Source organism: Schistocerca serialis, chromosome 8, assembly GCF_023864345.2.
Source record: "Schistocerca serialis cubense isolate TAMUIC-IGC-003099 chromosome 8, iqSchSeri2.2, whole genome shotgun sequence".
In the NCBI taxonomy this organism is placed as follows: domain Eukaryota; kingdom Metazoa; phylum Arthropoda; class Insecta; order Orthoptera; family Acrididae; genus Schistocerca; species Schistocerca serialis.
In genome coordinates, this window is record NC_064645.1 from 493,920,581 (window position 1) to 493,946,041 (window position 25,461).

General features: G+C 43.5%; 1 protein-coding gene across 1 annotated transcript in view; it reads right to left on the reverse strand.

The window, feature by feature from the left end:
- The window catches only part of LOC126416631 (protein CBFA2T3), a 78,781-nt gene extending 53,698 nt beyond the window's left edge, over positions 1–25,083 (reverse strand). Inside the window, exon 1 of the mRNA XM_050084393.1 lies at positions 25,026–25,083. Within this exon, the coding sequence (XP_049940350.1) occupies positions 25,026–25,054 (29 nt within the window). The 5' untranslated portion in view covers positions 25,055–25,083. The remainder of the gene's footprint in view (positions 1–25,025) is intronic.
- Positions 25,084–25,461: the final 378 nt, after the last annotated feature.

Sequence of the window (25,461 nt, forward strand, 5' to 3'; positions counted from 1 at the left end):
TGGAACTATCCGTGTCGCTGCTCGTACTAACAGATATAATCGAGTCTTCGACACTTTGTTGTAAGATACCTTCATTGTTCCATGCGTCCTGTATCACTCCTTTCACGTGATGTACTACCTTCTGCCAGTCTTCCTATGTCACAATTTCAACTGCCTCTTTCAAAAGGCGCTCCACTTCGGTTAATGTGAATTTCTTATTTTCTGCAGGAATATGCCGTTTAACCTGAGCCCAACTCAGCTCTATTGCGTAAGGAGGCAATCTGAGCACTTAATGCCAGTATTTTTTTGCAACTTCATCCACAATGTAAATCGGGTTCTTTGGCTTGTGTTACGATACAAGTTCTAATAATTCTGCCCTTGTCAAATTACTGTCGAACTGTACCTTATGTTTCTGTAACCAGCTAACTATGTCGTTTTTTCTTGTTGCCTTTGTGGATGCTTTATCTTGTATTACTGAGTGATAAGGAGCGTTATCCATTACAATGATAGAGTTTTTTGTTAAGTTCTGGAGCACACAGTCGTCAAACCATTTCACAAAAGTATTGTTGTTCATCTCTTCGTGGTAGTCGGAGGTCTTAAATTGAAATGAATAGCAGCAGACAATTTGGAATGAAACCTTTTGAATTTCCGGCATGTGCTACAATTATCCTTTTTCCTCTAGCGATCGGAGCTGCCATACTACCGCTGATGGTACCGTCTGTCCAGCCTTTTTTTAAACTGTGTTCTGCATTCACCCACGTTTCATCAAGCCAAACGATATCATCAAAATTTGTCCCCACTAATTCTCTAAGAAAGCAGCATCGCCATGCTGCAATATCTTGGCGTTCCATTAGTAACTTTCTGCCAGAGACGGATTTATAGCGGAATCCTAACATTTTCACGGCTTGTAACAAAGGCGATTTACTACTCTGAAACAGGTCAGCCGCTGTGAGGGTAGCATGTAGTTTTTTGAGTGTTGGATACTCCTTCCTCGAATAAAATGCGTATATTTGACTACGAATGGCATCTTCCTGAAAAGAGTCAAGTTTTGTGACTCTCTTCTCTAGTCGCCTCTTTTTCCCATGTGTCTCCAATTTAGATGATTCACTTGAGCCTTCTTTCGTGAATTTCTCCTTCCAGATTCTTATTACTGATCGTTCGCTAACTTGCAGAGCAGCTGCAGTTCGCTCCACGACCCTATCCAAAGGAACGAGAGGCCCTGCTACATCCCTCTCTCTCTCAAAATACTCCGTTAAGGAAGACACGTATTCACGCGCCTGACTGTGTATAACGACGCCATGTCCGCCACTTTTTGGAGGTTTCCGACGAGTGTGCAGCCTCGGCCTCCCTCTCTTGCGACTGCTTTCATCAGACATTGTAAACACGCGAAGCTACAAGTCACTCAAATCTCTCACCCGCCCGTCTACAACGGCTCGCTGAGGACTGGCTGGCACAATGCCTTCGTCAGCTCAGCAGAGCGAAGTGGCAACGCAGTGGCAGCCGACAGCGCCGGCTGTCATTGGTTTATTGGTAGCGGGAGCCATGCAGCCCGTTGCCTGTCAAGTGACAACTAGTTTGGTTCAAATGTCTCTGAGCACTATAGGACTTAACTGCTGAGGTCATCAGTCCCCTAGAACTTAGAACTACTTAAACCTAACTAACCTAACGACATCACACACATCCATGCCCGAGGCAGGATTCGAACCTGCGACGTAGCGGTCGCGCGGTTCCAGACTGTAGCGCCTAGAACCGCTCGGCCGCACTGGCCGGCGACAACTAGTTTAAATAATAGTATACGTCACAGGGAAACCCAGTAGATGCCGTGTGGCCAAGGAGACGTAGCAATGTTAAATCTGGCGGACGTAAGATCGGCCATAAAGGGAAACTATTTAATCCTGTAGTAATATAGGGAATCAAGCCATAGTGATCCCAATGAAACTTCAATATTGATCATATCTATAATAGTTTAGGATTTACTGTTAAAGTGAAATTAACAAGTTTTGTAACAAAGACCTGAATGCTAAAATCTGAACGCTTTAGTCGATCTTAACGATCGACATTTCATATAGGAGCGCATCATTGAAATGACAAACGTTGTAAATAGCAACTCTGTAACTTTATTTGTTTAAAAGATACAATAAATTTAAATTATCAATATTTTCAGTTAAGTATCAGATCATAATTTCCTCCACACAAAACACATTGAACGAAGGCAGCATGACACATTATTGAATCATTAGGTAATAGAATATTTGTTGTAAAGTTTAGTGCCTAATAGTTACTTTTGTTCTGTATTTATCAGAAAGCACATTGGCCATGACATTCAAAGTTAACAAGGAATTTTTATTGGTTTTACTTTATTTAGAACGTGAAAGTGGCCAAGCTTTGATTATTTAAATATGTTAAAATGTAAAATAATGTAGAATAAGCTGTAGCCAATCAGATGGACGGTTTCAGGAAAGGGAACTGCGGTAGTCAGTTGAGCGAAGCGCGGGAAACGCGGTCCGAGAGGGCAGAGAGACAGTGCTGGTGCAGACACCAAAGCGGACAGTTCCGCTGGGAACACCAAAGGGTACAGTTCGGACTGAGACGCGAAAGCGGACAGTCGCTCTTTAAGCAGCTAGGAAGTGAAACTACTTAGAAAATTTCGCGTTGTGTGGTATTGCGGTACTTAGTCTCTGAGCGGTGAGCAGCCGCGCGCCTGGTGTGAACTAACTTTTCGCATAGTTAACGAAGTGGAGTAATGGACTTGTAATACGCGATGAGATTGTGAATGATCGAACTCTGTCAAATGGATATGTGCTCGAGTGTAACAGTAACTCTAAATACGACTACTTTCGCTGTTACTTTCTGAATAAACATTACTCTAACAAAATCGCGATTGTGTGGCCTACATCGTTTATAGGTCGTTAATTTAGTTCCCGATATTATTATTACTGCTATTATATGTTATATTAACTTCGTATTTCGCAAACTTGCCATCAGCCAGACAATTTAACCAAATGGTCACAAGTATCTAATTTAGGGCGTGTAACGCGACACATGCAGTTCAACCCCTAGATGAATGTGAGCCAAGACATTTCGACGAAGAGGAACCGCATGTGAGCCCGAACATCTTTGAGACGTTAGCTCGAAAGCCCCTGGCACTACAAGCAACTCAGGACCACCACCGTAAGCAACAGCCAGCACATGGTCCAACAGTATCTGTTCTATGTAGTGCCTGGCAATAAGGCGACCATGGACAACGGTTGTCAACACTGAAACCTCCCCACAACTTCACAGACCTCGGACATCTGTGCGTTTATTGGCCAATACTTGGCACTTACCGCTCACCACGAACAGGATTATCACCCTGCGTCAGAGGATATCTGGACTCGTCTGTGAATAACACGTTTCGCCAGTGACGAAGTTGCCATTTGGTATGGGAACGGCAGAAATGAAGGCAAGCTGCAAGATGTGTCAAGCGGAGTAACTGAACAGGACGTCTGGGTCGTAAGGTCATCACACTCCGATCGGACACAGCGGCTCCAGTGGCTCTTCTAAGATTGTGTTGCAGTGCCCTGGTGGTATCCGTATGACCCTGCAACGCAGAGATGGACAGATATCGGTCTTCATATGTGGTTGTATTGCGTCGGCGACCTTGTTCAACTCGCCTTGTGTTCTGACCTGTCTTCTTGTAGCGTGCCCAGAAACTATGGATGACACATGGCATCTGCAGAAACACAACCGAAAGTCCATCCTTCCTGGATCCCTTGTAACTTGCGCTGCATTAAGATGTCGCATTGCATATGCTTTCTCCACCTAGTACGAAAATATTTTTTAACTCCATATGATCATCGTATTGAAACAGAAGAAAGCAGAGCTCTCACGGAAAGATCTAAGCTTTCGTTTATCCTGCGTGCCATTCGAGAATGGAACGGTAGAGAAATTGTCTGAAGGTGGTTCGATGAACCCTCTTCCAGACACTTACGTGTGAATCGCTTGGTAATCATGTAGATGTGCTCTTGATGCGAAAAAAGATACATCCCCATTGAGAGTGTGACAAGTGAATGAAATGAAGAGGCGACGCAATCGCAAAAGAGAAGCGCGGGAAAATAGCAGGCGGGATCAGTGGCAGGTGCTTCTGCTTGGCGGATTCCCATGTGAACGAATTCGATGTCATGTAGCCCGCATAATCCCAGGTTTTCCGCTGATGATATGCGTTCACTCGGCTGCCTGTAAAATTCCCCTTTGGAAGGCGAAGGTTTTTTCAGCGGATGATTCTCGCTTACAAAAAACTCTTCCAAATTTGTATTTTATTATTGCGCAATACAACTAACCTATTTGCCTACATTTCACGACTTTTTGTTTTACTCTGCTACGGAGAGAGGAAGGCAGATTATGGTTTGAGAGTCCTGTCGATGACGAGACCGCTAGGGACGGAAAACAAGCTCTGACTGGGGATAAATGGGAAGGAAACAAGCAGAGGCCTCTACAAGTTAACCGTTCTGACATTTACCTGCAGCATTTTAGAGAAACCACAGGGAGGGATCAGAACCGCCGTGCTCCACTGCGCGAACTGTTTGCGTCCTATGTTTCTTTTTATATGTGCATTTGCTAGTGATGCTCTTTCGAAGATGTACACTACTGGCCATTAAAACTGCTACACCAAGAAGAAATGCAGATGATAAACGGGTATTCATTGGACAAATTTATTATACTAGAACTGACATGTGATTACATTTTCACGCAATTTGGGTGCATAGATCCTCAGAAATCAGTACCCAGAACAACCACCTCTGGCCGTAAAAACGGCCTTGATACCCCTGCGCATTGAGTCAAACAGAGCTTGGATGGCGTGTACACGTACAGCTGCCCATGCAGCTTCAACACGATACCACAGTTCATCAAGAGTAGTGACTGGCTATTGTGACGAGCCAGTTGCTCGGCCACCATTGACCCGACGTTTTCAATTGGAGAGAGATCTGGAGAATGTGATAACCAGGGCAGCAGTCGAACATTTTCTGTATCCAGAAAGGCCCGTACAGGACCTGCAACATGCGGTCGTGCATTATCTGCTGAAATGTAGGTTTTCGCAGGAATCGAATGAAGGGTAGAGCCACGGGTCGTAACACATCTGAAATGTAACGTCCACTGTTAAGTGCCGTCAATACGAACAAGAGGTGACCGAGACGTGTAACCAATGGCACCCCATACCAACACGCCAGGTGATACGCCGATATGGCGATGACGAAGACACGCTTCCAATGTGCGTTCACCGCGATGTTGCCAAACACGGATGCGACCATCAGGATGCTGTAAACAGAACCTGGATTCATCCGAAAAAATGCCGTTTTGCCATTCGTGCACCCAGGTTCGTCGATGAGTACACTATCGCAGGCTCTCCTGTCTGTGATGCAGCGTCAAGGGTAACCGCAGCCATGGTCTCCGAGCTGATAGTTCATGCTGCTGCAAACGTCGTCGAACTGTTCGTGCAGATGGTTGTTGTCTTGACTCAGGGATCGAGACGTGGCTCCCAATCCATTACAGCCATGCGGATAAGATGCCTGTCATCTCTACTGCTAGTGATACGACGCCGTCGGGATCCAGCACGGCGTTCCGTATTACCCTCCTGAACCCACCGATTCCGTTTCTGCTAACAGTCAATGGAGCTCGACCGACGCGAACAGCAATGTCGCGATACGATAAACCGCAATCGCGATAGGCTACAATCCGACCTTTATCAAAGTCGTAAACGTGATGGTACGCATTTCTCCTCCTTACACGAGGCATCACAACGACGTTTCACCAGACAACGCCGGCAACTGCTGTTTGTGTATGAGAAATCGGTTGGAAAGTTTCCTCATGTCAGCACGTTGTAGGTGTCGCCACCGGCGTCAACTTTGTGTGAATGCTCTGAAAAGCTAATCATTTGCATATCACAGCATCTTCTTCCTGTCGGTTAAATTTCGCGTCTGTAGCACGACATCTTCGTGGTGTAGCAATTTTAATGGCCACTAGTGTACTATGAGGTATGAGACAAGGAACCTACAATCTCCAAAGAAATTAAATTCGAAACTGGTGAAGATCTTTTAACATACCACAAAGAGAATGAATGATTATGTGAGAAATTAATGGCGCAACATATAACAGATTACAAGTGAAATACATAGGCTCTCACTATATTCTGTACTCGCTATTGTGTAAACCACATGTAAGAAATTCAGTATTTAACCTTTATCTATTTGGAGGAAACCGCCAGATGCGGCCTCCTACGTGGGTGTAGGACAGTCGAGCGCAGGTTAGGCGGTGTGGTCCTGTGTCAAGCTGAGGTGCTGATGCGACGTCATTCAATTAACAGTCATTTACTTTCGAGTTTTACAACCACTCTTGTCTTCTTTCCAGTGAGGGCCAGCGGTGGCCGTGCTGAGCCCGTGTTAAGGGGATAGGACGCCAAACGGGCCGACTTGGAGCAGGAGAGGCATCACAGGACATTTTAATTTCCAGTGTCTATACTTTTACAAATAAATTCATAAAACTTTGTCAGCATCACCAGGAAGTATTCAGGATTCACACTCATAGCAGTAGAAGTTCGTAAACATAACAAAATAATTTTTTTTTACGTGTGAAATTTCATCATTTTTTTCACTTACTAATGGCTGCATTTGTTGCTATAGGTACACTTTTCTTCATAAGTTAGAGAGATTCTTCGATGAATTTTGCACATGGTGTATACCGTATTCACAGGTGTATGAAACTCTAGAATTTATTTAATTTATGAAAACACGAAAAAACTGTCATGTTTTAAACTTCATGTTTAGGAAAAACACAAATTTTATAGTTAATTACCTCAATTTTTAGCACAGTTTTTAATAGATTTCGAAAATTCTACAGTTTCATGCACCCTTAAGTGTGGTTTGTATGCTGTGCACAATTCATGGAAGAATCTTTCTTACTTATGAAGAAAAGTGTACCTATAGCAACAAATACTGCCATTAGTAAGTGAAAAAAATGATGAAATTACACGTGTAAAAAAAATTATTTCGTAATGTTTTCGAACTTCCACTGCTATGAGTGTGAATTCTGAATCCTGGTGATGCTGATAAAGTTTTACGGATTTTTTTTGTAAAAGTACAGACAGTGGAAATTAAAATGTCCTGCTCCAAGTCGGTCCGTTTGACGTCCTACCCCCCTTAAACGGAGGTGCAGGGTAGCGCGTCAGCGCACGGTGAGGAATCTGCTGGCGCGGCCGCCGCGCCGGAGTTGTGTCAGGTCAGTGCTGCGGCGTCGTCGTAGGAGTAGGACTACGGCGGCCGATGCGTCTCTAAGAGTGGGGCGTGGCTCCAGACATCTGCCGGAGCCTCAGTGCTCTCGCTGAATGTAGCTTGGCGCCAGAAATCTGCTTGCCCTGCTGCTGTTGTCAGTTGTCGTAATGGCGTAGGCGGAAGGAGAAACACTGACAAGAACAACCCGACTGCTCGCAGAGTTGAACTTCCCTCCATTGCCAGATGGGCGCAAACTCGTAGCAATACACTCCATAGAGCGAGGTGGCGCAGTGCTTAGCACAATGGATTCGCATTCTGGAGGACAACGGTTCAAACCCGCGTCCGGGCATCCTGACGTAGGTTTTTCGCGATTTCCCTACATCGCTTCAGGCAAATGCCCGGGTGGTTTCTTTGAATGGGCACGGCTGACTTCCTCCCCTATCCTTTCCTAATCCGATGAGACCGATGACCTCGCTGTTTGGTCCCCTCCCCCAAATCAAACAACCGACCAGTAGTCTCCAAGCTGGCGACAGCGAGGACGATTTCGTGGTTTTCACCAGGTCGTCTAGCAACTAGTAGAGCTGGCCTTCCGTTGCTATGAATGATGGAATGGCCAGACACAGAATCTGTGGGAGGAAGGCAAGGATTTTACAGCAGTGGGTGATGTGATGCCCCTGTACTGGTGACCGAATGTGCTCTTATTTTCCCAGCCTATGAGCTGGCCTAATGTTTAATTTCAGAGTGTTCCTTTGTGCAAAGTTTCCAATGTGAAGGCATTCTTGCATAATCCCTACGTGTGGTTACTACATGTACCCCATTACAGAAGAACCTTGTATCCTCTCTGCAGTATTGTGTAAGTGGTGAATCAGGTGTTTCTGACGTTCTCTGTCGCACATTATGGGGCAATAAGCTCCCAGCTTCTTCGTATTTTGGCTCTTCCGAGTGTTTACATTCGTTACGCTCTCGCTGTGAACTCGATGGTTGTGCTCCGCGTAGCACCGTCCCAGTTGGTTTCATCAAAATTTTATCCCTCCCTTAATTACTATTCTTCTGTGTAACTTATTAGACACATCATCAACACATGACGTCATATACTTTCCTTGTTGCGTATTGTAAGATCTCCGTTTATTTCGATTTACCACTTAGTTTCTTTGTTATATATTGTAGGAGATTGATATTTTCATATTACCATGGCATGATACCACGTCTGCCATTTTCTGAATGGAATAATAGGATCCCATTTTCGCTGTTTACATTGTTCATATTCCACGGAATCAGTCACCATAATCTCACAATGGAAATGAGCGTACGGCATTGTGGGCCGTGAGTCCCCCATTTGGGGAAGTTGGGCCGCCGAGGGCAAGTACTTATTGCATGCGACGCCACATTGGGCGACTTGAGCGTCGGAGATGGGGACAACACAACACCAAGTCCCTGAACGGAGAAAATCTCCTGCCCAGCCGGGATTCGAACCCGGGCCCCTTGGCGTGGCATTCCACCGCGCTGACCACTCTGCTAACGGGGGCGGACACTATAACCTCAAAATGATACACATGGGATGGCAGATGTAGGAGACAACGCTAAGTGCTGTATTTGACAACGGAAATATGTCAGAAGATAAAAATCGTTCCGCAGTGGGGCCTGTTTTCAAAGAAAAAGAAAAAGTCCAGCACATTCCGTTCGTAGGGCTTAAATTAGCGGAGGGCCATAAAATAGTAATGTGTATGTCCCAAGATCGGGACGAAGCAATTGATGTTTCCTCAGACCACAACCCAGTCGGAATAATGTTGTGTTAAAACAGCCTGGAACAGTATAAAGAGAGCTATAAACATTATTATCAGTTTAGGTTCGTATTGTTTAGAATACAGTGACGAAGTTCATGAACACATTTCCCCGCCAGCATTCCGTACTCTACGCTGTTGCTGCTACATTCCAGATGCGCAATCGCCGCCCGACTGAGCGACTAGCAACTCTTCGGCTCCCTTCGTTGCCGTTCGGCCGGAGAGGATTGTATCGTTTAGGGACGTTCAATGTCAGGTAGGACTGCCGTAACACAGAGCGTGATAGTCGAGGGTATGCGAGTTTGGGCAGAGAGGAAGATAAGTATATACAATAAAGTCATCAGTGTGCAAAAGTACAAGACAGTAATAGTAGTAATTATGCCGAACAGGAATAAAAAAATAATAACGTACAAAGCAACAGTGAAAACAATACATTAATATGACATTAAGTGCTTGTAAAGTTAATCTACGGATTATCGTCTGGTGAGTCTGGGTCACAATTACAGCTAGATTCTCCGAACTAAATGTGGTCAGACTGTTTCTAGTGACTGAATCGTTATGTAAGCTTCTTTCTCTAACATTTCAATGCTGGACAATGCACAATTTAAAATTTGTAATTAAGCTACGGTATGAGACAAAGGTTTTAACTGATTTGTTATAAACAGGGAAAGTCGCATGATTATAGGAGGTGACAGGGATACGGATTCGTGTGTCCCACTAAACACGAAATTTATCTTGCACACTTGGAGAACCGATTCGTTATGGTAATGTTAAGGTTTGTCCCACGGTAATAAACTGATACGTACTTTCCCCCTAGTTAATCAGTGAACGTAAGGCAGATGGAGCACCCGTGACTAAAATGTTTAAAGGAATTAGAATGATAGCAAATTATTTCTCATAAGCAAGCAAGACAAGCAACAGATTTCAGATAACCTAAATGGTCAACATTAAACATAGCTGGGGCTAAAATTGTGGACTACGGCTGGGTAAAATTCAAAAGCACTGTAGAATACTTTTCAGACAGGCATTTTCCGAGAAAGGTTGTATGCGGTTCCTTGGGAAGGGGTGACCCGCTGTATTTCAACAGCTGTTTTAACGTACATTTTCATGGGCGATAGAAATTGTATATCGCGGACAATATGGCCAGGCAGTATTGCCTGGCAATACTGTTAGCCTCACGGCAGATACGGCAACATTGCGGGACTGAAACCATTCACACGGCCCATAGTATCGCTGTGAAATGAACGAAAGCGAGCTAGCGGAAGCGAGTGCGGTTGTTCTGCTTTTACATTCCACAGGGGAAACGTTAACTAGGAAAAAAATGGCCTCTCAGGATGCGTGTGTTTTCTTTTTTTTTCTTTTTTTTAAAGTAAGCGAGCTGCCTCCAAAACTTTTAACTCGTGAACTGATGCCGAATGATGAACGTACGTTCCGCGTAATTTCACGAGAATATCGAAACACGATTTTGAATACATCGTAAAAGCAATTGATCGGAGAATTGTTTAGATCAATACCACACTGTGAAAGTTATACCAGTTACAGTAAGACAGGCAACCACGCTTCTGTTTTTGGTTTCTTGATTCCTACAGGAGTTTGATGTACGTATGAAGTGCATCTTGTAGCGTCCAGCGAGTAGTCTAGACGCTCAGTGTCACTGGAGACTGGAGACGGTCCGTCCGATAGGCTAACGTGGAGGCGGCTAAATGGAAGTTTGAGAAAGTTATGGAACTCGGTCGGGAAACCATCGAACAAAGACAAGACTTGAATAACTACAATCTTTCATTGCACATGTGAGCCAGTATTTGATAAAGACTGAATGAAAGTACACTACTACCAACTGCAAAATCCCATGGAGGGAGATACGTGAGCAGAGACAGGACAGATACTACAAGTCCAAGCCCCAGTCCTGACTTACACATACGCTCCTCTTGGACCGCTGTCTGTACTGAACTCTCTCACGAGGTATGCCGGCTCCACTTTTATACTCTGCAATGGGCCACGCTGCCCCTTCTGTGTAGGTACTACAGGACACTACACTGCGTGGCCCAAGTAGGACCATACATGGTCACCGCCAACGCACTGCCCCCCTCGGGCTCAACACGTGAGCTCGCTTGATACCCCGTGAGTCTACGTAACATTTCCGGCCAACGCCCAAACCAACGCCCTTCCTGTGGCGTCTTCTTTGTACTATGAATAATTTCTAGAAAACTTATTTGTGCTGGCCTCTGTTCTGTTGTCTTTCGGGCGTTGCATTTTTTAAATATGCGAAAATTTATCATCGACATGCCTCTTCGTAACAGAAGTTGATAGCGCTGTGGTGGAAGAAGTCAAGGAATTCTTAAAGATGAATTTGGAACGACAATACAAAATTTATGTTAATGTTTTATTGTGGTTCGCCAGTACAGCGAGAGAAATTGAATTTCATAAATGTGAGACATCTACGACCCTAGTTTACACTGAAGCGCCACAGAAACTGGTACAGGCATGCGTATACAAATACAGAGATATGTAAAAAGGCATAATACGGCGCTGCGGTCGGAAATGCCTATACAAGACAACAAGTGTCTGGCGCTGTTGTTAGATCGATTGCTGCTGCTACAATGGTAGGTTATCAAGATTTAAGTGAGTCTGAACTTGGTCTTATAGTCGGCGCACAAGCGATGAGACACAGCATCTTCGAGGTAGCGATGAAGTGGAGATTTTGCCGTTCGACCATTTAACGAGTGTACTGTGAATATCACGAATCCGGTAAGACATCTCCGACATCGCAGCGGCAGGAAAAAGATCCTGCAAGAACGGAACCAATGACGACTGAAGAGAATCGATCAACTCTTCCGCAAGTTGCTGCAGATTTCAATACTGGGCCATCAACAAGTGTCAGCGTTCGAATCATTCAATGAAGCATCATCGATATGGGCTTTCGGAGCTGAAGGCCCACTCGTGTACCCTTGATGACTGCATGACACAGAGCTTTACGCCTCGCCTGGGCCCGTCAACACCGATATTGGACTGCTGATAAATGGAAACATGTTGCCTTGTCGGACGAGTCCTGTTTCAAATTGTATCGAGAAGATGGACGTGTGCGGATATGGAGACTGCCTCATGAATCCATGGATCCTGCATGTCAGCAAGGGACTGCTGAAGCTGGTGGAGGCTTTATAATGGTGTGGGGCGTGTGCAGTCGGAACCCCTGATACGTCTAGATACGACTCTTGACAGGTGATACGTACGTAAGCATCCTGTCTGATCATCTGCGTCCATTCACGTCCGTTTTGTACTCCAACGGACTTGGGCAATTCCAGCAGAAAAATGCGACACCCCACACTTCCAGTATTGCTAAAGAGTGGCCCCCAGGAACACTCTTCGAGGAGTTTACATACTTCCGCTGACCACCAAACTCTCAAGCTGAACAATATTGAGCATATCTGTGATACCTTTCAACGTGCTTTTCAGAAGAGATCTCCACCCGCTTGTACCCTTACGGATTTACGGACAGCACTACTTCAGACATTAGTTGAGTCTATGGCCGTCGTGTTGCGGCACTTCTGCATGCTAGCAGGGGACCCAAACGATATTAGGCAGATGTACCAGTTTCTTTGGCTCTTCAGTGTATAATGTAGTAGTATGAGAAGTAATCCAGGCCTGTATAAAAACGGTAATTAACGAAACTCATTGTTGGTAAGTTGCTGCCCACGAACATGGAAACACGTGATGAAGCTTACAAAAACTTTGGTAGTCTTCTAATACAAAGATATCAGTGAGATTGTCCCATTTAAGATTGAAATCTTTCCATATAGGGCTTTTTATGTTCCATAGTTCTGGTTGAAGAAGTAGGTGTGTCACATTTATGAAATTCATGGTCCTCTCGTTTGGCCGCTACTAGAATCCTGTAGACAATAACAAACTGAGTGCCTCTACTTTTTGGTGCGTAATTCTTGCAGAAGTGCTACCACTGTATGACTGGACTTCCTGGTTCTCAGGAAGTCGCGATGCCCAATTCTTGATGTAAATCTTGACACGTGTCCACCTAAGCGGTCCTAACATCTCCCTCAAACACCTGTTTTTCGTGTCTGAGAAGCAGATGGTGCGCGGTGAGTCTCAGATGGTGCCCCACGAGGAGCAAGTGCTGCTACGTACGAGTACCAACTTTTGAACTGAAGTGAAATAATACTCAATAAAATTTTTCTGGGTTTGTGACTGCACTGTCAATATACAAACATAAAAAAGTTTTTCTTCACCCCGGTTCCCAGAACTCATGAAGATAGACGTTGACTGTGGATACTGTATCACAGACACAGTCCCTTTGACTGTTCAGAGATGTCACTAAACCCACCCAAAGATGTAAACAACCATGCATGAGCAGCATCTATTAGACGGAGGGTTCCGACAGCCGATGAGTTCCAGTCACTCCACCAGAAAGGAGGTACACGGCTCGTGTTGTCTGTAGTTCAATCATGCCTAGACGGTCAGTACCGTGGTTCGATTGCATCCACATTGCTACTTTGTGCCAGGAAGGGCTCTCAACAAGAGAAGTGTCCATGCGTCTCAGAGTGAACCAAAGCGATGTTGTTCGGACATCGAGGAGATACAGAGAGACAGGAACTGTCGAGGACATGCCTCGCTCAGGCCGCCGAAGGGCTACTACTGCAGTGGATGACCGCTACCTACGGATTATGAGTCGGAGGAACCCTGACAACAACGCCACCATGTTGAATAATGCTTTTCGTGCAGCCACAGGACGTCGTGTTAAGACTCAAACTGTGCGCAATAGGCTGCATGATGCACAGCTTCACTCCCGACGTCCATGGCGAGGTCCATCTCTGCAATCATGACACCATGCAGCGCGGTACAGACGAGCCCAACAACATGCCGAATGGACCTCTCAGGATTTAGACACACTGTCCAGCGAGTGCAGCAAGGTGGAGGTTCCCTGCTGTTTTGGGGTGGCATAACGTGGGAGTGACGTACGCCGCTGGTGGTCATGGAAGGCGCCGTAACGGCTGGACGCTGGACGATACGTGAATGTCATCCTGCGAGCGAAGGTGCAACCATATCGGCAGCATATTGGCGAAGCATTCGTCTTCATGGACGACAATTCGCGCTCCCATCGTGCAAATCTTGTGAATGACTTCCTTCAGGATAACGACATCGCTCGACTAGAGTGGCCAGCATGTTCTCCAGACATGAACCCTATCGAACATGCCTGGGATAAATTGAAAAGGGCTGTTTATGGGCGACGTGCCCCGCCAACCACTCTGAGGGGTCTACGTCGAATCGCCGTTGAGGAATGGGACAATCTGGACCAACCGTGCCTTGATGGACTTGTGGATAGTATGTCACGACGAATACAGGCATGCATCAATGCAAGAGGACGTGCTACTGTGTATTAGAGGTACCAGTGTGTACAGCAGTCTGGACCACCACCTCTGAAGGTCTCGCTGTGTGGTGGTACAGCATGCAATATGTGATTTTTATGAGCAATAAAAAGGGCGGAAATGATGTTTATGTTGATCTCTATTCCAATTTTATGTACAGGTTCCGGAACTCTCTGAATCGAGGTGATGCAAACCTTTTTTGATGTGTGTATATGAAACTACCGACGTTTCAGTTCCTATTGCATGCAACCTTCTTCAGGGTATTTTTGTTTACTGCTGAATGAGAAAACTTTGCTTCTTATATACCTGTAGACATGGATGTTATCTAATTCTGACAGGCTGCTGAGGTTGAAGAGGAGGGATGTTAGAAATCTTTATTGGAGTTTTTATCATTTCTTTCCATTGGTGGAAACCCGACGTTTTGACTGGTGTTAGCATTACTCCTCGTGGTTAGCGGAAATGGTCGAATGGAAAACCAGGCGGCAGTTGTGTCTTCTATGAACGCGGTGCTATTACCTCGGCAGATGACGGCTTCGGACATAGGTTTCCGTTGACAGTTTACTTTTCTCCTGGAACCCTATAAAATCTCAAGGGTTTTTAGCTCACTCAGTCACTCACTCACTCACACACACACACACACACACACACACACACACACACACACACACACACACACACACCCAGACCCTAATTTAGTCATCGAATTAAGGGGGGAGGGGCACCCATTGTCCATTAAATAATGATCCAGGCTTGTCAAAGAAGAATTCCTTCCATGACTGGGAAGTATTTTGCTTTCAGCTGTAAGTACTATTAGAAGATACGAAATACGTTCAATGCAATCTGTACATGGTACGAGTGCGAACTGGATTAAGCAAATGTGGCTTAGATCGGTAATAAGCTAAAACGCTAGTAAGCTAAAAAATAAACAGTTCTCAAGCTTATTAGCTGGATTTGCGTTCAGTCACAGTTCCAGCAGTTCTGTGCCAGTAATGGCGATTGTAACTTTGAGTGTTCAGTTCAGTTTCTTGCAACAGTGAGTGTTCTGTTGGTGGTCAACACGGATAAATATGTGAAAAGAAAGCATAAAGTTACAGGAAGTAATGACATTGATGTATTCCAGTCCGAGTCTCTTGCTTCAGCTTCAAGTAGTGGTAATATTACAGCTTCTGAGTTAAAAACTGCGGAACTTGAAATGACATGTGTTGGTGAAAATAGTTAGAGTAAGTGCATTATGTCTACTGTGGCACACCATACATATATTTTTGTGATATTGTAGAGTTAAATTCATTAACAGGCGAATCAATTGCCGATAACATTGAATCTTGTTTCGTCAGTAATGGAATTTATGAAGACACTTTTTGTGATCAGGTGACAGCGTTTACTTCAGACGGGGATGCAAATCTACAAGGAATTTATAAAGCAGCAGCTACACACATTCCTGATAAATGTAATCTAATATTGTAATTATTGTTTGGAGTATAAACCGGAGCTTGCAGTTCATGATATAATAGATACAATATCTGTTCTACTACAATTCAAGTCTTTCATGGACTCCTTATATTCTACTTTTCTGGCAGCCCAGAAACCCGACGTGAATTGACAGTAATCGCCAATGCCATACAGACCCGAAATTTAAAAAGAAAATGGGAAGAATATTTGATATTTGCTGGATAGCATCCTCATGCAAAGCCGTGACAGTTGTAATGTTAAGTTACAGTTCTCTTATCCAAACAGGGCAACATTTCGAGGATTCCTCCACAAAATGAATTCATGTAATTTTGTCAAGAAGTTTTAGGGATATTCTGGAAACGATAAAATCACTTTCCTTGTATCTGCACTCTAGAAGATCTGATGTGTAATACTATTTCGTAAATAAAATTATGTATTGGTGCATTAGATACAACGAAAGAAATGCCTGGTGTACTTCATCTACATCTACATGGATACTCCGTAAATCACACTTAAGTGCCTGGCTGAGTGTTCATCGAACCACCTTCACAATAATTCTCTATTATTCCAATCTAGAACAGCGCGCGAAAAAACGAAAACCTCTATCTTTCCGTGCGAACTCTGATTGAAAGTTGGTGATTCAAATTACGTGAGAAGATACCGCCCCAGCGGAAAACGCCTTTGTTTTAATGATGTTCACCCTAAATCCTGTTTCATGTCAGTGACACTCTCGCCCCTATTTCTCGATAGTACAAAACGTGCTGCTCTTCTTTGAACTTTCTTGATGAAGCCGCTGAAGTCAAATATTCAGCTACGAAGAACATTCAGGGACATGCTGTATTCGAATCTTCAGACGGAGTGATTGAATTGTTCACAAATTTCAAGAGGCATTTTCTTGAAAGTGTCGTGGACACAGAACTAGAAGATTTTTCACTGCTTATTCTTGGACGAGTGTGATGTTTTAAATACAATGTGGTGGTCGCAGGAAGAAAACAAGTTAATGTTTGGCAGTCGGTGATGACAAAACCGAGTCATTGTTAAATACCGTGGAAATAGTGCCTTCGAACAGTTACAACTCTATTACTGTAATAACCATATAAAATTTTCAAGTTCAAGCAAGTGAAAGGAAAAGATTTTTCTGGCGAAAATTTATGGAAACAAATGCAACTGTTACAAATAACACCATTGTGATCCGCAGAGTTTGAAAGGGTGTTTAGTACAATGAATAATACTCTCCACTAAACTCCGGAATCAAATGCAAACAAAAACACTGGCATTTCTTATGTTAGTGATAATTAATAGATCGTGATTAAATAGTTTTGGCCGGCCGGGGTGGCCGAGCGGTTCTAGGCGCTACAGTCTGGAACCGCGCGACCGCTACGGTCGCAGGTTCGAATCTTGCCTCGGGCATGGATGTGTGTGATGTCCTTAGGTTAGTTAGGTTTAAGTAGTTCTAAGTTCTAGGGGACTGATGACCAAAGATGTTAAGTCTCATAGTTCTCAGAGCCATTTGAACCATTTTTCTTTTTTTGTTCTACTACCGCTACCAGTACCATTCCCACTAATACCACTACCGCCACCACAACCGCCTTATGACAGTAACACACCGGTATTGCTGTTACGACGACTACAGCTGCAAACAAAACACAGATACTGACCGGTTTCGGCCTTTATGCTGAGCATCTTCAGATCCAGCGCACCATATGGCCACAGCCGGCACTGCACGGAAGAGTTGCGTGAAATCACAGTCGTAAACGCAACTGCTCCGTGCACCACCGGCTGCTCCCATATGGTACGTTAGGTCTGAAAATGGCCAACATAAAGCCCGAAACCAGTCATCATTTTTTAATAAATGATTATTGCGATATTCCCTGTTTTATTAACTAATGATTCATAACAGATCGCTGTCAAATCTCCAAACCATATTACCCAAAAGAACAAATACTGAGTCTTAAGTTTCCCCCACCCCTCATCGAAAAGTCTGATTCGAACACTAACTTGACTCGACAAAGCGATAGTGGTAACTAACTTGAATATATGATTAAGTACAGCCAAGCCCCAGTTCAAAGTAGTCTGAATCGTTACGCCGACTATTACGCCTGAAAATGTCTCTGCAAACTGCCATGACGATGTGCTGTTATCTATACGTATAACAGAATTGTAACTGGCTGATGACTGCATATAAGAGATATTTAAGAAAACTTAACACGAGGGGTCTTTTACAACAGCAACAGAAGCCAGAACAATTATTTTTAGAATTTTTGGTTGTCTACCTATCCGTGTGTTTGAACGCGAATCACGCAAAAACTACAGCCCTAAATTCGATGCGGTTTTCGTAGTTGTATTTTCGGAGGTCTAGATTAAAGTTTAGTACATGTTTCGGCTTAAAACGCCATCTAGAAGCCAAATTGTCTGTACATGTAGAGAGTTTTCTGTGACTGCGTCAGTACGGGGAAATCGGAATCCATAGGAGATAACGGCCAGTTCCACAAGAAAATGCACGCCGTTATCTGTATGAAATAGAAGACACTACTATAAATATGTGTTTACATGAAAATACATGTTATTACTAATTTCACAATTATCTAATAATTAATCCACTGGCCGCCATTATCGATTATAGCTTGGCACCTTTTTGGCATGATTTTCATGAAATTTTCTTCATATTATCTGAGCATTATCCTGATTTTACATGACAGCTGCTTTAAAGTATATGTTGGCTTTCCTTTAAGCTTCATCTTAAAATACGACCAAGCATTTCTGTCGGGTTTGCATCCGGAAACATTGCAGGCCAACCCATTGTGGACACCCTATTGTCTTGTTTCCACGCTATACAGGGACGGTTAACCAAAGAGCTTCTTAACGGAACTCAGAAGGAATTTTTTGATAAATATTGCACATTTTTTCAGCACTCTTTTTTGCATTCATTTTAAACTGCAAACGACGAAATAAAACATTCAGCTCTCGCACTGTTATCTACACACTGTGCAAACCCGCATTGAGTACAGATTGGAGACCACTACCAGAAATGTTGCTGCGGACGTTACATTTAAAATTATGGCGTACACTTTCTTGTGGAACTGACTGTACAGGGAAACTGTCTTAGCAACATTTAGGTGCTTTTTTGTGAAAAAAATTTTGCCACAATCAAATTTTTGGTCAAGCGTGAGTTGTCAATGAAAATGAGTAAAATTGGCAACATTTTTTTTTTATGTGGACCGACTCAGTTTTATGTAAGGATCACTTCATTATAATGGAAGAAAAAAATCGGGCCTGCAGAAGTTTTATAAAAGTAAACTAAATAAACCAGGATATACATGATAGAATCCTAAAAAGTAGCATTTTGGATTGTTTTATAATAATAATAATAAAGTTAACAGTTAGTATCGTTACCCATAGACATTCTTCAATTAATTCTTGAATCGGTTTAACTGTCAACGTTGATAAGTTTGTCCAGTTGACACTAAAAATCACTTCGTACATTTCTTCAGAGGTTTTCATCGCGTGTTATCGATATAAATGAAGTGATACAATTGTTCCGATTTCATATTAGTGTCTTTTAACTTCTTTCTTCTTGAATTTATTCTTCAATTAATGGAATGTGATCCGGATATGTACTCTAGAGAAGAAGAAACGTAGTCCACACAATAAATATCCCAATGACGATATGGGTAAATGTACTACTAGGCAACACTAACTATGCGGAAACTTTACGTGTTTTGCTCGACAGAAATCGACGTCAAGGCGGGCAAAGAAATACAGTATTGTTCCGTCTGTAGAATTTGGTTTGAAAAGGTGCCACAAAAAAAGAGTCGTCATGTGCGGACGAGACGACGTAGTTTCAAAAAGATTTTTTATAAAAAGTGTTGTGGTGTGCTGGGCATAGGCATACCTGTCGCGTCTGGCAGGGCTCCAGTTGTTAGATTATTGGAACGAATTGAGCAACATTTACAAAATGCCGAAGGGTCGGAAATATGAGGCATGTTACGGTTGGCTACACTGGTCCCCCTGACCAGAGCGAGCACCGTGGAAACATGATAGTACGGAAACTCACATTGAAGTGTCCAGTTGCGTGAAAGTGTCGGTAAGAAATCCCGTGAAGTGCAATCCACGAGCTGTGATACGCTTTTTACTCGCGGAAGAGATCAGACCTACCGAAATTTTTTCGCAAATCAGGACGGTTTAGGACGAAGGTGCTATGAACAGAACCAGTGTGTGTAAGTGGGGTACGAAGTTTAGTGTAGGCAGAACAAATGTTCATGACGAACAAAGGAGTGGGAGCACCCTTCACTTTGACTGATGATGGTACATTGTTCGTGAAGAGTGCCAGTTAACAATGGATGAGATTTCTGCAATGTTTCCAGAAACCTCTAGAACTCTCGTGTATGAGACACTCACAGAAACGCTGGGATACCGGAAACTGTGTGCAAGGTGCGTCCCAAAACGGATGACAGAACTGCACAATAAAAATCGTATCTATAGCTCCCGCGAGTTTCTTGAGCAACTTCAATTGGAAGGGAGCATTTCTGATCTCTGTTGTGGCTGGAGATGAAACCTACGTGCCTCATTTCATGCCTGAGACAAAAAGACAGTCGTCACGGTGGAAATCACACCAATCCTCCATCTGCCAAAAAATTCAAATCAATTTCTACCAAAAAAAAAAAAAAATCATAGCCTCAGTGTTTTGGACAAAAATGGCATAATTTTGGTCGAATTTCTGCTCCACGAGTAGATCATCGATGTGTAGCGATATTGTGAGACAAAAAATCTCAAAAGGAGTGTTCAAAAGAAAAGGAGGAGAATGCTGACGAGAGGAGTGTGCCTAATGCAAGACAACACTCGCCCTTATTCAGCCTTAGTCACCAAGGCGCTCTTGGTCTCGTTTGGTTGGATTGTATTGAATCCCCTCCCGTATTCCCCTGACTTAGCGCCTTCAACTTGTCACCTCCCTGAAGGTACTCAAGAGTGAAATTAAATTTTCAACCGCTGAGCTGGTATAGAAAAAGAAGTGGGAGAATGAGCTGGTGGGAGAGTTCTTCGAGGAGGGCATAAGTAAGTTTGTGTCACGGGTCACCACATGAACTGAACGGGATGGCGATTATGTGAAAAAAATAGTCAACAAGTGTATCAACAATATCTGTATTTTTTTTCAAATAAATTTTTTCTAAAAAAATATACAAATCTAATACACTTCCCTTCTGAATGTGCCTCTTACTCCATTGTGGAGTTACTAGCACACAGACATAAACGACAGTTTATCAGCAACGAGCTCACACAAGTGTGTGCATTTTAACTAACTTGACACAGCTAATACCTGTTACTCTAGACTGCGCAGTTACTAAACTAAAGTAGTTGAATATAATAATTTCAATTCAAAATTCAAAGCTAGGCTGTACTATTTAGGCTCTCGTGACCACTTGCTGACCTACTGCCTGTTGGCTTTCGACTCGGAATGGCCAACATTTTATTTTTTATTATTTTGAACTTTTCCTCATTACAGAGGCTTATCTCCAACATAATAATTTACTTGGAAATCACAATACAAACAATAAACGTTTCTTAAACTATATTTTCAAAATATTCCTCCAGGTGTTTCGATCTTGTGTGTTCTCTTCCTCTACACCCATTCTCCTCATTGTGTGCTGTACATTTTGGAGCCAGGTGGTCATAGGTCGTCCTCTTCTTCTTCTCCCCTCCGGCTCCCACTCCAGTATCAATTTTGGTATTCTGGTTTTCGCCATTCGTCGTACATGCCCGTACCACTGTAATTTCTTCCTATCCATTACATCATATATTCTTTCTTTTATTTCCATTCTCCTTATTATTTCGGTTTCCTTATCTTTTCTTTCCTGGAGATTCTTGCCGATCTTCTCCAGAAGTCCATCTCTAGAGCTTGTAATTTTTTAATGTGCTTCATGTTAATTGTCCAGGTCTCCGTTCCAACATTTATTAAGTGATTTTTGCTGAGCTTTCGCCAACACCAGCGGCTGGAATATTCAAAGAATCACTATACCAGTACTGGTGGGTGAATCTTTTGACAACGCCATCACTCATGCTGGCGATTGTTGTGTAAACGTCGGCCGAAGATCCCAAGACGAAAGCCAACGCACAATACGTCAAAGATAGAAAGTTTTAGATAACATGGTTTTGAGAATTGACAGCTATCTACTCCGGAGAGCCAAACAAACTGGTACACCTACCCAACATCGTGTAGGGTCCCATCGAGCACGCAGAAGTGCCGCAACACGACGTGGCATGGACTCGACTAATGTCTGAAGTAGTGCCGGAGGGAACTGATACCACAAATCGTGCAGGGATATCTATAAATCCGTAAGATTACGACGGGGTGGAGATCTCTTCTGAACAGCACGTTACAAGACATCCCAGATATGCTCAATAATGTTCATGTCTGGGGATTTTGGTTGCCAGAAGAAGTGTTTGAACTCAGAAGAATGTTCCTGGAGCCACTCTAGCAATTCTGGACGTATGGGGCGTCACCTTGTCCTGCTGGAATTGCCCAAGTCCGTCGGAATGCACGATGGAAATGAATGAATGCAGGTGATCAGAGTGGATGCTTACATACGTGACACCGATCGGAGTTGTATCTAGACGTATCAGTGGTCCCACATCACTCCAACTGCACACGCTCCACACCATTACAGAGCCTGTACCAACTTGAACAGCCCTCTCCTGACATGCAAGGTCCATGGATTCATAAGGTTCTCTCCATACCCGTACACGTCCATCAGCTCGACACAATCTGAAACGAGACTCGTCCGACCAGGCAACATGTTTCCAGTCATCAACAGTCCAATGTCGGTGTTGACGGGCCCAGGCGAGGCGTAAAGCTTTGTGCTGCGCAATCATCAAGGGTACGCGCATGGGCCTTCGGCTCCGAAAGCCCGTATCGATGATGTTTCGTTGAATGGTTCGCACGCTGAGACTAGTTGATGGCCCAGTATTGAAATCTGCAGCAATTTGCGGAAGGGTTGAACAATTCTCTACAGTCGTCGTTGGTTCCGTTCTTGCGGGATCTTTTTCCGGCCGCTGCGATGTCGGAGATTTGATGTCTTACCGGATTCATGATATTCACAGTACACTCGTTAAATGGTCGAACGGCAAAATCTCCACTTCATCGCTTCCTCGGAGATGCTGTGTCCCATCGCCCGTCGGCTGACTATAAGACCACGTTCAGACTCATTTAAATCTTGATAACTTGCCATTGTAGCAGTTGTAATCGATCTAACAACTGCGACAGACACTTGTTGTCTTGTATAGGCATTGCCGACCGCAGCGCCGTATTATGCCTTTTTACATATCTCTGTATTTGAATACGCAAGCCTATACCAGTTTCTTTGGTGCTTTAGTGTATTATGAATTATCAGTTAATAAACAGTCGAGAGTGTAACAATCATTTGCTTAAAAACGATGAGCGGTTTCGGCCTTTATGCTGACCCGTGTATTTTAAGAAGGCAGTGTCACACAGCCCGTAAACATTTTAAATAGATCACGATTTAGCGCCAAGAGCTGCGGTTAATATTTTTATTGAACAACCTTTAGCGCCAAGAGCTGCGGTTAATATTTTTATTGAACAACCAATTCCGCTCCACGGACCTCATCAGGTTCATAAAACATTTCCATCATCACAATGGGCGATATAAAGTCAATGGCATCAATAAAATCCAGTAAAATAGTTTATTTATAGTCCGCAGCTCGTGGTCGTGCGGTAGCGTTCTCGCTTCCCGCGCCCGGGTTCCCGGGTTCGATTCCCGGCGGGGTCAGGATTTTCTCTGCCTCGTGATGACTGGGTGTTGTGTGCTGTCCTTAGGTTAGTTAGGTTTAAGTAGTTCTAAGTTCTAGGGGACTGATGACCATAGATGTTAAATCCCATAGTGCTCAGAGCCATTTGAACCATTAGTTTATTTATATTACTATTTGACACCAGTACCACATTTATGGATTTTATTATTAGCGCCGTTGATTTTATATCGCCTAGTGTGATAAACCTGATGACGATTTGCGAACCGAAACTAATAGCTCAATAAATAAATTTGATCAGCAGCTTCAGGTGGTAAACCGTGACGTTCTTCAAACAATTTTCGGTAATGTTTACTGAGTAAAGCTTAGTTATTAAATCACTAAAAGCTCCATACTGTAATTTATTACGATAATACTCTGCACTGCAGAAACAGCGCTATAATAAGATTGTTCGCATGTATTACTGCAAGGTGTAATGTTATTAACAATGAAAGCCCACAAATTTTTAATTTTTGCTCATGTACAGAGGGCATGAATGAATATTTATTCTAACGAGTACAGTACATGAGTAGGTGTGAGCTACAGCAATGGTTTTGTATTGATGGTTTCACAGTATATGTAAACAATGTCAACGAAAACAATGGTAAAAAAGTAAATCGAAATTTAATGTTACACTTACATACTTCCTCAATTTGGATATTTTTTTTACAGCGAATGCTCTTATGTCCTGCTTCCAAGCGTAGTGGAATACAACCACCGCAGCATAACACAGCAGCAGCTTAGTCACTAAAACCCCTCCTCCTACCCCTACCATGTTCTTGTCCACCCTGTATGAGGCGAAGGTGTAACGTAAGTAAGATTGGACAACCAGTTTGCGCCCACCAGAATGTTTTAAATCACTATTTACCAACACTGATATAAAGTATTGTAGTAAAACAGTTTATTTTTCATCTTTTTTTGCCATTGAACGCCGTAAGGTGTCGATAAAGATAATTCTTAAGTTAATGTAAATGGCATACAGTGCTTGGAACATGTATCAACTGGTTGTGCTTGTTATTTGTTATTTTCAGCTGACAGTGGAGATTACGCCTACCCTAAAATACTCGCACATATTGAATTATTGTTTGTTTCCACGCAAAATACTGGACTTCCCACTTCAGCTTAGTTTTAATATTCTCTGAATGCAGTTATGTCGGTTTTTACGGTATAATAGTCTCAAACGAACTCTTAACGTGCCGTAGAGGAAGACCAATACTTTAATACATTTAGCAGGTTCAAATGGATGTAGGTTGCGGCAGTTATGCAGACATGAAGAGGTTTACACATAATAGACTAGCATGCGAGAGCTGTGTCAAATCAGTCTTCGGACTGAAGACCACCGCAACATCAACAACAATAACAGCTAATACCGTACGCGCAGCTGGTTGCCATAAACTTACCACTCCTCCTTGCAATCGTGGGTCCACATAGCACAGCTGTTGTTCACAGAACTGCCTTCCTTACGCGTGACGTCTCAGCAGACACGCACACACAACACACACAAACCATTGCAGCTCTGAGCGCTTGGCCAGTCCCCTCACGCGCTTCCCCCCACTCTTCCCCCAGATAACGCACCCCACCCCACTCCTCAGGCCGTGGTGCGAGGATAGTTTCGTGGGGCCTCGCACACGAGTGACGGATCGAGGCGATTCGTCGACAGATCGCGCAATCTGTACGCATACCTCTCTGATCGCAGCGATCGATCACAAATATCCCATCCACTCTGATGGATTGCATGCGACGTATGACAGTATGGTTGTCTGGCTAACACTCGTTTGTCTAGATATTAAGCGTGGTTCGCTGCACCCACGTAGAGTAAGAATTTTACGTTAGAAT